At 43.2% G+C, this 13,408-nt stretch overlaps 3 protein-coding genes across 3 annotated transcripts in view; all 3 read right to left on the bottom strand.

Moving 5' to 3' along the window:
* Positions 1 to 3,107: 3,107 nt before the first annotated feature.
* Positions 3,108 to 9,279, bottom strand: LOC131887175 (uncharacterized). The gene is made up of 4 exons (XM_059235706.1): positions 8,037 to 9,279; positions 7,163 to 7,547; positions 6,688 to 7,070; positions 3,108 to 4,279 (listed from the first exon to the last, which is right to left on the bottom strand). The coding sequence occupies exons 1-4, from the start codon at positions 9,133 to 9,135 to the stop codon at positions 3,933 to 3,935; spliced, it is 2,214 nt and encodes a 737-aa protein (XP_059091689.1). The 5' UTR covers positions 9,136 to 9,279; the 3' UTR covers positions 3,108 to 3,932.
* Positions 9,280 to 10,999: 1,720 nt separating this feature from the next.
* On the bottom strand, positions 11,000 to 13,149 carry LOC131886800 (uncharacterized). Its single transcript, XM_059235205.1, has 3 exons — positions 12,940 to 13,149; positions 11,348 to 11,644; positions 11,000 to 11,272 (listed from the first exon to the last, which is right to left on the bottom strand). The coding sequence occupies exons 1-3, from the start codon at positions 13,114 to 13,116 to the stop codon at positions 11,000 to 11,002; spliced, it is 747 nt and encodes a 248-aa protein (XP_059091188.1). The 5' UTR covers positions 13,117 to 13,149.
* Positions 13,150 to 13,170: 21 nt separating this feature from the next.
* Positions 13,171 to 13,408, bottom strand: part of LOC131886799 (uncharacterized) — a 5,018-nt gene continuing 4,780 nt past the window's right edge. Inside the window, exon 3 of the mRNA XM_059235204.1 lies at positions 13,171 to 13,202. Coding sequence (XP_059091187.1) covers positions 13,171 to 13,202 — 32 coding nt within the window. The remainder of the gene's footprint in view (positions 13,203 to 13,408) is intronic.

Genomic DNA, 13,408 nt, shown 5'->3' with positions numbered 1-13,408 from the left:
ATTACCAACTCCGATTCGAGTCAATGCTTGCATTCTTCATCGAATGAGACTAACCCCAGGTCTTAACAATCACAATTTTTTTAATTTTCAGCTCGATCAAACCATTGGGCAAACAAAAGTTATGCCCTCTAAAAGTAGTCCATACAAAATCACCAGACTAATGGGCATCAGCAGAGCTAAGCCGATTCTACTTTTTGTCAAAGCTCTTGGACGGATGCATAGATAAAAGAGGCAGAAACGTACTGTCATTTGAGGCCAAACTGCACACCTTTTATCATATTCATATGCATAGTTAACTATTCTTAAAACTCTATAGACCTTGTACAACATAAGACAGAAACCTTCGATATTTTATCATGAAAACAAAATTTTTTTTCTTGGAACATCGAAGGAACCCATGAGAGAATAACGTACTTCATTGTTTTGACAAGCCTGGATTGTGGAGGGCTCAAAAGTGTATTCGTCCTTTACAAACACTACATTTGGCCGTAAAACCTGGTTGAGGACAAAGTTCATAGATATTTTTTAAATATTTATAGTTAGAGATATCTTTTCTTCCTCCTTGAAATACTGTATAGTGCCAATCTTCTCACTTTGCCTTAATGGGGCTTGTCAAGTGAACGCGCTCATGAAGAACTGACGTTATTCCATGGAGTAAAATCGAAGACAATATGCCCGGCCCAAACTCATTGTGCATGCAATGAATTTTGACCCTATAGCGAGTGTCAAGCACAGAAAATTCAAGGAAAAATGTGATCCGGCACCCTGATTTTGGGCATTTTGGCGAGGAAGAACAAAGACAAACATCACAGTCAACTCGCACTATCCGTCCATTGAATTTTCAATAATCGAGTGATTTTGCGCGAGTTGTGTTACAAAACCCAACAAAATGAACAAGTTTGGTCTTAAAAGGTGAACGCACTATCAAATTGGCTCAATACCACAATGCTATTTGCTTAGACAAGCAGGTAAAATGAAATAAATGGCAAAATTCAATGTATGCACAGTGCGGTTTGGCTGGGCATGTCGTCTTTGAATTTACTCCATGGAATGACGTCAGTTGCTCATGAATGCGTTCAGTTGACAAGCCCTCTAGAGTTACGTAGCGAGCGTGGAGGGGCCCATGGGGCATAAGTTTTGACCTACGTTTTGACTTATTCAAGCTGATAGCTGAAATATGTAATGGCAGCAATCTTTGGCATGTCTCATTTGGCGAAGAACGCAATCCTTTTACTCAAATCCCAATTCTTGTCGCCCAACAGTGTGTCCCCGTCCAGATTTCAGGCGTTCATTAACCTTCCTATACCTTCACAAGTTTCATTGGAGTATGCGTCTCGGCGGAGGAGCTGATTTCAGCTAATAAGGCTTCTTCATGTCGGTTTTGGGAAACCAAAACCATTGAATCATGATAACTACCATTAAAATGAGCTACTACTTTGGCTTTGGTCGTGCTGGGAATCGTTTCGCTTGGTGATTTTGTGCGCCCTGAGGCGCGAACTGGTTCGCCCGGAGCACCTCTGAAGTTTACCCTGGGGCAATTCTTGAGCATGCATGGGTGCGTCGTTGATTGGTGGGGACTGAGAAAGTGGTCACGTCTCGGTGATTTCTTCGAATGTTTAAGCGATCTCTGCCGCATTTCAAGATAAGTCACTCTAACACCACTGCATGCAAGTTGAGCATACTTGTCACCCAGAGAAGTCTGTTTAATTATGACAGGCAGCTTGTACCTAAACCTGCCAAAAAGGGGAAATGACCGATTACTTGTTGAGAGCTTGTTGATGGACAAATGTTCATTAACTTCGGTTAATCCAGTTACAATGAGACCAAGTTGGAGAAGTCTTCCAAGGAAAATTGCAGGTTAATCATTTTTTTAATCTACCACACTACCACTACCCATTTACATCAAAGGCAAAAGACTTACGTTTCACTCCGCACAATTTTGAACATAGCTCTGTTCCAAGAGAGGGCACGTGGCACATCTTCTGAGACTATGTTATTTGAATTGGTGGCATGATCAGTTGTTGTATCTCATTCAAACTTAGTATTCGATATGAGCAAAAGATATGGTCAAACAATTTGACTTGCCTAGATTTGGGCCCAAAGTCTGGCAAAGAGAAATTTATTCTGAGTTATGAAGTATTAGCTAAATGAAATCTTAATCTTTGGCCTTCTATTGGTCAGTTACTTAAGCTTCTAACGACATAACTTTGGGATGAATTATCTGACAATTCAAGGTTAAAAAGTGGCTTGACTCTAATTGTCACGTTCTACATTTTTTTATTTTATGAATGTATTATGGAAAAGGACTCAGCGTAGCTCTAACCTGGCTGATTTGTCGCAAACCCCGTTCACCCTCCGTATTTCTAACAGTCTGGGGACAGACGGACCCATGGGCCCCTTATTTCCAACGTCAGGCAGCCCAAACGAAGTGCGGAAGAGGCCCGGTAGATTGCTTAAAAAACTACTCATAACAAGACATGAATGAGCGCAATTTCTTTTCCGGACTTCATGTGACCTGAGTCACTAACTGCACATAATATTTTGATATAATTAACCAAAAACAACTCAAACTCATTATAAGTCAAGAAAGAGTAATCGATCGACCCATCGACCCTATTTTTGGCCAACTCACAAAACGCCCTCTGAAGTGGAGAACGGAAACCCTATTTCGTGTAGCATAGGAAGCATATTGCCATAATGACATCTCTTTCGGCTCTCTATGTCCAGGAAGCTTAAATTTATAAAATTAGTCTTTGACCAACAACTTGCCGTCAATTATCATTGATTTGCGTAAAAAAAAATCATTCACTTTACATGTAAATAACTGCGATTATTCGCTTTTCAAATCTTCTTTCTCGGCCTCCTTCATTGTTCAATTTGTTGCCTTCAATTGTTCGTAGGGATTGTGTGTAGGCGTTGATCCAGTAACAGGATTTAAGTCAGACTTGGACAAGTTTTTACCTAAAATTCCCGATCAACCTTATATTCAAGGGTTAGCCAGGTCAGCCAACTCTAATTCGTTGGTCGATCAAATAATATATATGAATAAGAGTTAAGTAAAACGTTTTTAGGGCTGAGCCAATTCGTTGATCATTTCTTTCAAATAGCCATCATAATAAGATAGTGTACAGAAGTGCTAAAATAATCGGGAAGTTAGTGAAACAGAAATTTCCTACGTTATTGTTTTTCCTTTTCTAATGGTTTCTTAGGCATGGCTCAGGTTTTGCATTTTTGGAACTGGATTTTGATTTTCTTGGATAATCCAAAGACGACTTCACCACTGGACAGCGACGGGGTGGGGAAAAATGAATAATTCCAACTCCAATCAATCAAATGCATTTCTCTTTACATGAGTTGACTCCAATTATAGCCTCGCTCAGAAAGCAATGGTCAGTTTTGATCTCAATCGAACGTCTGTGTCAAAAGTTATGAGCATTTGAAACTCGGACCAGGGAGGGTGCAAATTGAATGAGCTAGCACCACGTTGGCAAATCATTTTCTGCCCACGTTGTACTGAGTTTCAGGACCTCATTGCTTTTGAGACAGACGTTCAATTAGGATCAAAATTGGCGAACGCTTTTTGAGCTAACTTAAGTCCAACTTGTGTGAAGGAAAATGCATTCGGTTCATCTGGATAAAAGTTACGTTTCCCCCACCCTACCGTTTCTGTCCAGTGATGACGTCGTCCTTGGATGATTATTATAAGCATAATCAATCTAACAACCAGTTTGAAGGTATTGTCTTAGGTCAACGGTTGTTGGCTTTTTTGCACTATTAGCGCAAATCTGTTTGTTTTTTTTTGGTCAACAAGTGAACCACTCATGAAAATCACATGTGTACAGCACATCTTGATAGATTGAATAACTATTTTGAGTAAGTGTCTAACCGCTTAAGTAATATGAGGAAATTCCTTAGCACATTTGGAAGCCTTGCTACGGTTCTTCCGGACTGCTGTTGTCCCTCTTGATCCACCTTCCCTTTTGCACCAGTTGGGTCTGTCCCAAACGCTCCAGTTCATATTGGCGAATGTTCTTCACCGTTCGACAACGGCTCAAGTCACTAGAGAAGTTCATGCGATCTTGGAGGCGTGCCATCGTTTGAGAGAGCTTTGGACTCGAATCTAAGCGTTGTTCGGGCATCAATTTGACGGCACTCTCATCAAGATTGATGCTCGTATGGGATGGAGACTCAACGGATGGCCATTTTGGGAAGGCTGTTTGAATGCCTTCATCTTGAGTGGGACCAAGCTCGAGAAGATCGTTCTGCCAGAAACTTGAATCTGGAACATAAAGGCGCAGGTTCTACAGAGCGCAACAATGGAAATTCTTTAGTTTATAGAAGAATCGAAGCTCGCTATGGATCCAACCAAACCCCAATTCATGACAATCGAAATGAACACTAGAGTAGGAAATATAATGATCGAGGAATTGCCAAGTGTGACCTTGCTAGGGGTCACCTTCAACAAGTCCCTGACTTGCAGGGCCCAACGAGATAAACTTGAGCATCTTCACAACAACGTGGTGGTATTTTCAGACGATTGTCATCCCATCTCCTTGCAAAATATTGAGTTCAAAGCTTGAAGTGATTTTCATATTAAAGTTGATGCACTGTCCAGCATTGGTTACTTACCAATTTGCATGGGATGAACGAACCAGAACTTGTATTGAAACAGGAAAGGCCAACAAAATATCAAGTATATGTCGGTGTCAGCCACGTCGGTAGTCAATCTTGGCATTGAATTCCAATCCCATTGAATGTCAAGTTGTAAAATGGTAGTAATGATAACATTTATGTCCGAAATGTCGATCTATGTTTGCTCAATCATATCAATCAACATGAACGTTGGAAAGTCGAAACGTCGAACTTGGCGATACTTAAGGTTTCTTGCCGAATATCAATTCTCTCACACTTCCCCACGAGACATTGTACCTTTGGTACTCAGTGCCTTATGGTGAGGTCCAATAATTCTTTGGAGCAAAGAGCCCGGAAAAATAGGCATGATGCTCTCAGTTGGCCACATGAACTGCAGGAGTCATTTCTTAAGGCAATTGTTGTGTGTCAATCATCAGGGTTTGATGAATTGTCGTCCATTTCTTATCGACCTGTTCTCAACAGACCACATGCACATTGATTGAGTACTTATATTTGAATACATGCAGGGTCACAAATACCTTGGTTCTCTTGATCAACCCCCTTTCGGTTTGAAAAGATCACTATTTGTTCAACTGCAGCTTCTCTTTAAATCTGAGCTTTTCTAAGAGGCTGGTTGGGTTCATCTTGAACACAGCATGAGAGGTCCTCATAGGCCTCAACCCAACCATACGTGCTAAAAGGCTCAATAGGTTCATGTGGAACTTTTTCTGGATCGAGTCTGATCGACTCCTGCTTTTAATGTGCTCAACAGTTCTTGCCCTTGAGACGGGAGTGGAGGTTTGACTTCCAATGGGATGATAAGCATTCAGAGTCAAAATTGGTGGTTACCGACGTGACCGACGTCTACTAGACAGATAATTGCTTAGCCTGTCCTTTTGAGGGGGTCCTCATTGGCGGAGTGATCTAAAACGAGGATCTTCACCGTGGCATTCATTGCAAGGCAATGAAGGTGGTGGAGTTGTTTCAGTACAAGTTCTGGTTCATCCATTCCATTCCAACATGCTAGAGGTGGACTCAATCCAATGCACAGATATACATCAAGACCCCAAAATTCATTGCCTTTTCATATCCAGGCTATTCATTTGATTAAGAGCACATGGAACATCTATCAGATACACCATCTTTAGGCCAGACCACAAAGTTTCCATTAACGAGGGACCTAACTTTTCTTGCCCCCCCCCCTGAGAATCTGAGAATGTCCCAAACTATGAAGATGCAAGATCCCAAGATGTGGATGGAATCCATTTCAGAACTTGCAACTTGCTATTCAGTAATAAAACTTTGCTTTCCTGTGGTCACTCAAACCGTTCCAACAAATAAGTGCTAAACCATTAAAAGAAAACGAAGAAATGTAAAAACGATCCTTTCGAATGAGATTTTTACTGCAATCGAAGTGAGTAAACTTGAAGCGGTGCTACTGGAGACGATTGATGGCAGCGCCCTCTACTGTCGGTAATTGTTCCCCACGGTAAAGGAGTCTTTCAAAAGACAACCATGTGCTGTAAAAACTGTTAATCCTGGTTTGCTTGCCATGGACCCTCTTGGCCTGGCTTTTTTGTGCGTAAACTGCAGGACAATGGATATCCAGTGTGACCCCTGGCTTGTTGCTTTACCTTCTCAAACGCCCAATGATTGGACATTCGAGATTTTCATATTGAATGCAATCCCATCATTACGATTGCTGAAATCGGTGCCCAATTTTGTGGGAAACAGTTCTAACTGTGTTATTTCGTCTGGAGAACAATTCTACCGGTTCGTTTTCCTCGACCTTCTAAAAGCAGGTGGATAGAAGACTTGATAGGTACGCAGAGTACACTAAAAGAGAGACGAGGAGCAATAAACTTGCAATTGCGGAACGAAAGTGTACCTGAGGGCCAGTTTCTTTTCTTTGTTCTTTTGCGTTAGTTCCAGGCCTTTCCTTCCTAACGAACTTACTTTCGTCGACCTTTAATTTGCTATTTTCTTGTTGCTTTTTTAGTGTCGGCCTCCGCATGCTCTTGGCCATAAAAAACTTGTGCCATTGATCAGCCTCACCTTGGCCTTCATATATGCGTGTGGCCCCAGCGTGACCTTGAGCTTTCTGATCGATGGGCTTTGTTTGAGGGGGGCTCGGTTTTGAGGAGGTCTCGGGCTCCTCGAGATCCCATTCACTGGGATCGCATCGCTTCCACGTTTTGTCTTGGTAGTCCCAGTACCATTCAAGGTCATACTCGACATCTGATTCTCCCCCTACTTCTGATTCTTCGTCATCATCCTCATTATCATCATCAGTGGCTTTGTCCTCGCTATCATCACTATCATCTTCATTACCATCACCATCATCTTCATGTTCATCATTCTCGTTGGCGGATGTTTCCCAAGGATCGCTCCCAGGCAGTTGAGCTGATTGAATGACCATCAATCTTTCAACCTTTGGCCTTTAAGTATAAATAGAAGTATGAAGGAGAAACGCTGCCTTTTCCACATTTTTTGGCATACGTAGCAGACCATTGTTCCACCGCGTACGTACATTTGGGGATCTGTTCGTATGAGGAAATGTTGGAAATCCTCTTCCTCTTCTTCATCTTCGCTTGAGGAGCTTTCTGACGAGTCTGATGGACATTCGCTCTCTATCGTCTTTATCATCTTGATGGGATTTGCTCGCTCACGGTCTGCGGAGTTATCACAATTGCTATCGTCATGTTTCGTCGTATCCAAGTTCCCTGGAACAACAACTGGGAGCCAATGCGAAGGGGAGGTTTTGATTGATGAGCCAATGTCATCGATTGCCAAGACAGATGAAACTTGAGCGGGCTCCACCACGCCCTTGGGTTCGGGTTTTTCCCCCAATGCGGATGAGTGCGTTGAAAGTCCACACTCGTCCATTGGATCCCATGAAGAGACTCCGGATTCATCTGAAACGGAATTGCCCCGCCATCAGATTGTATTTTTTTTTGCATTGACAAGACCGGTCGTTTGGGAGAGAAGGCCTTTTACAAGTGAGTCAAATCTCTGTCTCCCCTGGAAAGTAAAACTTTCATTCGAACTTTGTTTAGGAACCCATCAATGTGAATCTTTAAAAGCCCAACCGCCCAGACCTCAAAAGCTGCGTGATTCATACCAGTTTTGTGCTGCGTGGGTATTCTGTCTTATAAATATTCCCTTTCCCGAAACTTTTTCTCGTCTCGACCAGAATCTCCAGAATCTTTAGTATTTGGAGTTCTCTCTGTGTCAAAACGAGATTCTTTCTACAGTTTCGTCATGTACGTACGTACGATACACATGTAGCAGGTCCTTCATTGGATTGGCTTTCATTTCCTCAGCATGGGTTAAGTTCATGCACCTGGGATTTTCCATGCATTGCTTATATCTAACGTGGGTCTCATGAAGTAAGCTTGATTTACCTGATGAGGGGCTCATAAAGAGGTGATCGTCTTGTTCCAAATCCCTGGAATTCGAGCTTTCAGTCTGCGTTGGAACCCCATCCAACGGGTTGATCTTCTCGGGATAGTTTGAATTTGAAATTGGATTATTCCCCTCAAGCAAACGAGTTGGAGGTTGGAGGCTATTCCCTGAGGCCACCATTGGCTCAGCGATGTCATCGGCATTCATAGATGAGAACGAGAAGCGTCTTTTGGGTTCCACTTGAAACAGTTCCAAAGTACCTTCGATTTTCCACCCCCATTCAAAAGTGGGCTCGTCGGGTTTCCTCTCATGTTGAGGACTGCTTAGAATTGATTGCTCCCCACGGAGCCATGGGTTGTCAATAAGCGAGTTCGATTGATAATGGCTTTGGGTTGAGAAAACGCAATTTCGAAGCAGGAGACTCAGGTTCCAGTTTCTATTTAGAGCTCGTTCCAGGATGTCTTCTGCATCCTCCGCGTCAATACTTGCATTCCAATGCTCCAAAGGGCCCATAAACGCCAAATGGGGCATCGAGGTCATCAACAATTCCAGGTGGGCCACCCCAAAATGGCATTGAGAGCCGAGTTTGATGGATTTCATGGTCAAGGAGTTCCAATTCCGAGAAGCAAAGAGAACGTGCTCAACTTGTCCCCAACAATGGGCATCGATATGGTGGTGATCGTGGTACTGTCTGAAGGTCAAATCGCACTCCCAGAGTTGCGTTCCTAATTGCTCAAAGGTCCAAGCCAGGCCCCAAGGCGAATCAAAGGTCAACTTCCCCACCCGCAGATGGGACAAACTTGGCTTGGAAGGCCATTGCTGTGGATCCCAAACCACGTCTAATCCGGCTTCTAATTCAATCAAATGGGGACAAGCGTGGCATAATGCCTCCCAAGGCAGAATTTCATGCTGATGGGGCAAGTGGAGAACTACCAGACCATTACCAATCTGGTCGAGGAAGGGCATGAGCCTGAGTAAACGCGTCTGAGAAGCTTCAAGAGCATCTTTCTTGCCTTCACCGTGGGAACTTCCAATATCGAGATAGAAATGCGAAAGTCTGCTTCTTGGAGCCTGCGTCATCTTCTGTAGACAAACCATGGATGGGGAAAGACAAGGCTGTTCAAACCTATCTCCGATGATGCCATGGTCTGTAATGCCTGTGTGGATCCGAGAGGTTCGACTGATGAAGTGTGGAAAGACTCGAGCTTTTGATGCATTTCCAACTTGGCCTCCTGCATCGTAAAGCTCTAAAACGATTAAAGAAGTGTGTAAAAATCGCGTGCCAAGGGCAACCACGACCAACTAGGAAAGACCATGTAATAGCCCACGCCCACGAAATGGGTTCACTCTCTCAATATGGCATCCCTGAGGCCATGCATTGTATAGCACAGAGTATCGAAGGAAAGAAATATTGGATCAATATTGCAGTCGCCTAATGAATAATTAAAACATTCCAAATGCTCAAACGCTAGTAGTCGAGAGAAAAAGGGATAATGTGAATGCTCTTGGGGGATTTCTTTCGAACGGTGTGCCTGATTGGTAGATCCCATGCAACTAGATTCAATCAAGTCTTATTCACTGATACAAAATGGATTGAAAAAGGTCCAACCCCTGCCCTGCTGGATTACTGTTGTAGAGAGGTATCTAAGATACCATATGCGGCAACTTCTAAATCCGCTTCCTCCTGCACTCTCATTTTACTACCATTGCTCTTCCATCATCCTTTGGGCCAAGGAGGGCTTGCACTTTCATCACCCATCAGGCCAAAGGTTGAAGCGTTCTCATTGTTTTTGCAACCACGTGTGCCCAAGTATTTGCAAAAGGAGCTAGCTTGAAGGTTCACTAGGGAATGAAAAATAGCATGTCTGTTTCACTTTCAAGTCCTGCCTGCCAAGGGGAGGTTTCTTCTCCATCAAGGAAGCGCATTGATGTACCATAGCCCCTGCTCATTGAGCAAAGGTAGCGCCCTCTGTTTTGTCAAGACGTGGTCAAACAAATGCAGAAATGATGGAATAAGCCCCAACATGCCAGACTTTATCAAAGGAATATTAGATGAACAATTTATTGCTTAAGGATTGTCATACGATGAATATGCCCCAAACTCTTCGAGGAGACCTTTCAAATCCTCCACAGATTAAATTCAGAACAATTATGACATGCAAATAAGAATTAAACTGGAAGGTGTACTCTACATATATGATTGATAGCACGCCAACATTTTTGCAATCATCATTTCGAATGAAATTGTACAATGAAGAGCATGGTTTGACGAATTTTTGCAGAGGACACAAACGTTATTTGCCTCATCTTTCCGAAACTTACCTTTAGCTCTTTTACCACAGTTTAATGGAAACAGATGATGATGAAAACTCGCCTCTATGCTGCAAGTTTGCCTTTTTTTGTCAGGAAGTCAGATTGCAGCTCTCTCGCTCGGCCGGCCATCTGATGATGGGTGTGCCAATTGAGGGATATACCCTCTTCGTCGTCACAGCCAACGTTAATTATTCCCCCACCCTCGGTAATGACCGCAGGTCACCCCATTCAAGGTGTTAAGGCACCAACTTATGTTGTAATTTGAACACTGCAAAGAAGCTTGAACTGGGCCAACCTGGGTGGGAATCAGGATTCGTGAATTGGTGAGCGGATGCTCTACCAACCAATACGGTACCACAGCAAGCCATGTTTCAAGTATTCAATATATTACTTGGTATTTACTCCTCTTTGGATGTCATGTTTGTAATTTTATCCTCGTCAGATTTGAAAGGCTTCTCAAAGGAGTTCGTGGTTTATTTATGGTGTAAGAGTGCATCAGCAATTAGTTGTTCAGCAAATAATAACTTTCAGGCATCTTAGAGCGTATTATCGTGTTCCTACATTTGTTTGTCCGCACCTACATAGATGAGCCAAGAAGAATAAAAAGAACAATTGGCAAGCAAATTCCTGCACATGCAAAATAATCCTCCTAGCACCATCCCCCTGTGGAAAGTTCAATGCATCTTCTGGATAGTAGGTTTTTTTTTCTTAGGTTGTGTTGGCATTTTGCCAACCAACCCCAAGTGAACTCACCATCCACTTGAAGGCCACGTTCAAAGCCAATGCGGTCGTGAACTCGTACCAAGGCATTGGCCATTTCCGGATGCTTCAGAAGGCCGGCCGGTTTCAGAAGGCGAGGTAGGAATCTGAGGAGAATGACACACCCCGTTTCGCTCACCCCAGTGTCCCACACGATCAGGGTCTGAAAGCAAGGCTAAATGAAAAAAAAAGAGCCTCGATTGATTCCAAAGGTCGAATGACCGAGTGAGTGGCTGACCCTCAAATATTTGCTTAGTGGATTGGTTTTGATTCGGTTGTTGGCCAAATTGACTTGACCGGCTCGTAGAACAGAATTGGGGAACACCAAGTTTTGAATCCCCACGTCATTGACTTGAGAGCAACCAGAAACATCGAGGAATTGGAGCTGATGACATTGGGTTCCGATCAATCGAAGTGTTTCATTATCACAGTAGCGATTGTCTGGTAGGGACAAATGGCGCAATTGATCCGCGGCTTGGCTCACCAATTGGCGGACGTGGATCAAGGTCATGGGATCGGCAATATTCGCATCATTCTATCGAGTAGAATTACATGTTGTGTGTAATGCATTAAAGATTTGGTTTGAGTGGGCCAGGGATAATCGAGCTCAAATTTGACTCGTGCTTCCATGTTTGACGTCATGGGTTTTATGTTCCAACGCTTGGATCCATTCAACGCCTTCGTTTGATCACATACATACTTGGGTCAATTATCTGAGGAAATTAACTAGCTCCGATAGAAATTGTACTCTTTTTGAATGCATTCAATTAGCGTATGCGTATGCGTATTACGAATGGAACTGATGTCACGATCACCATTATGCAGTTTTCAAATCTTATTAGTTAAAAGGTGTCATTGGATTGCATTCAAAGTTTCAGTTCAACCTTCAGTTGCAGTTTCATTGTCGGACGAATTTGGTGAGTCGTTGGCCAACATTGACTTAGAACTTGACAAGAAGAAGAAAAGGCAAAGATTGACGTAATTGTTAGGGCACCAATCACGATCTATGTTTATAGATCCAGCAAAACTTATAATAGGTAAGAAATGACAAGGTTATCCTAATAACTGGTAGAAAAATGACGATAACATCTGCTTTTCAATATTGTAAGCTACAATGACTTTTTCTTAGAAATGGACGTGCACTTACATAGTGATGTAATTTCAATTCCAAACACCTCCCAGGTCTGTTAAAAGTTGGACCAAGAAGGTTTTCCAGCGAGAGTGAAAAGAAGCGTAATGACAGCCAAGAGCTCTTTTTGCTCGCTTTCTCCCAAAGACCACAAAATGAATGGTACGAAAAGGCAGACCAGAAATCTGAGGTGGTCCGTGAGAACTTTTTCATATTTGGCTACTTGGGGCCCAAGAGTTTGGGGGACAAATATTTACTCTCTGGGTTGGAACCCGTTCACTGGGTGGGTTGTTCACTCGTGATGGAAACAGTACTTTTCGCTCTCTGACGAGGTAAACATTCCACCATCACCACCACCACCACCACCTTACACTGTGCAAGCTGCCTGTCCAAGGTAATAAAAGAGGTGTGCCCCTAAGGTCTCCTCTAACTTCCTCGCCTCAAAAGGCCATTCTCCCCCGACCCATAAGCCAATGACACTCGAGAGCATCTCGGAAACGAGAAATGACAATCTACCTTGTCTAAACAGAGACAGACCTACGTGAGGAAAATATGTCCATCTTGTCACTTTCGTGGACCCCAAAACACGCCTGGTTAGTGTCAACAACATCTTCCGACTCCCCAGATGGTAAAGTTTGTTGACGTAATGGATGGTATTTCAAGAGTGCCGAGCACGCCCCATTGGTACATAGTATGCTTACCGGTTTAGGGACCAATTTCGGCATGCGGATCCGAGACAAAGAGAGGCTGGCTCTCGAATCGAGAACCAAAGTCAGGACGCGATGAATTTGATCCACCCTGTATTGGTACTCAAAACTGTGGATGTCGTTGCGAAATTCCAAGGACTTGGGCTGCAATCCTGAACCTTGGTTGGCCATTGCACTTGGCTGGTGCCCAAGATGATCACCTGAAATGCATCCCATTACAGTCGATTATGAGCACGGTTGAACGCGCCGTCGTGCACCTGCATGCATAAATCAGTTCAAATCCGGTTCTGAGTGCACAATGGCAAAGCATCACTACCAAAAGTTGAGAATGAAATGGTTCATGCAGGTGCATATGGTTTTNCAAAAAGGCTTATTGTAAATAGGTTCCCCCAAAATAGGCCAAAACACCGAGGGGCTCGACTGATTTCTTTCACTCAATCTACTTCGGTGTACCATGCATACC

This window comes from Tigriopus californicus, chromosome 9 (genome assembly GCF_007210705.1).
Source record: "Tigriopus californicus strain San Diego chromosome 9, Tcal_SD_v2.1, whole genome shotgun sequence".
Classification (NCBI taxonomy): domain Eukaryota; kingdom Metazoa; phylum Arthropoda; class Copepoda; order Harpacticoida; family Harpacticidae; genus Tigriopus; species Tigriopus californicus.
The sequence above is the reverse complement of the archived record's forward strand: the minus strand, read 5'-3'. Positions and strand labels throughout refer to the sequence as shown.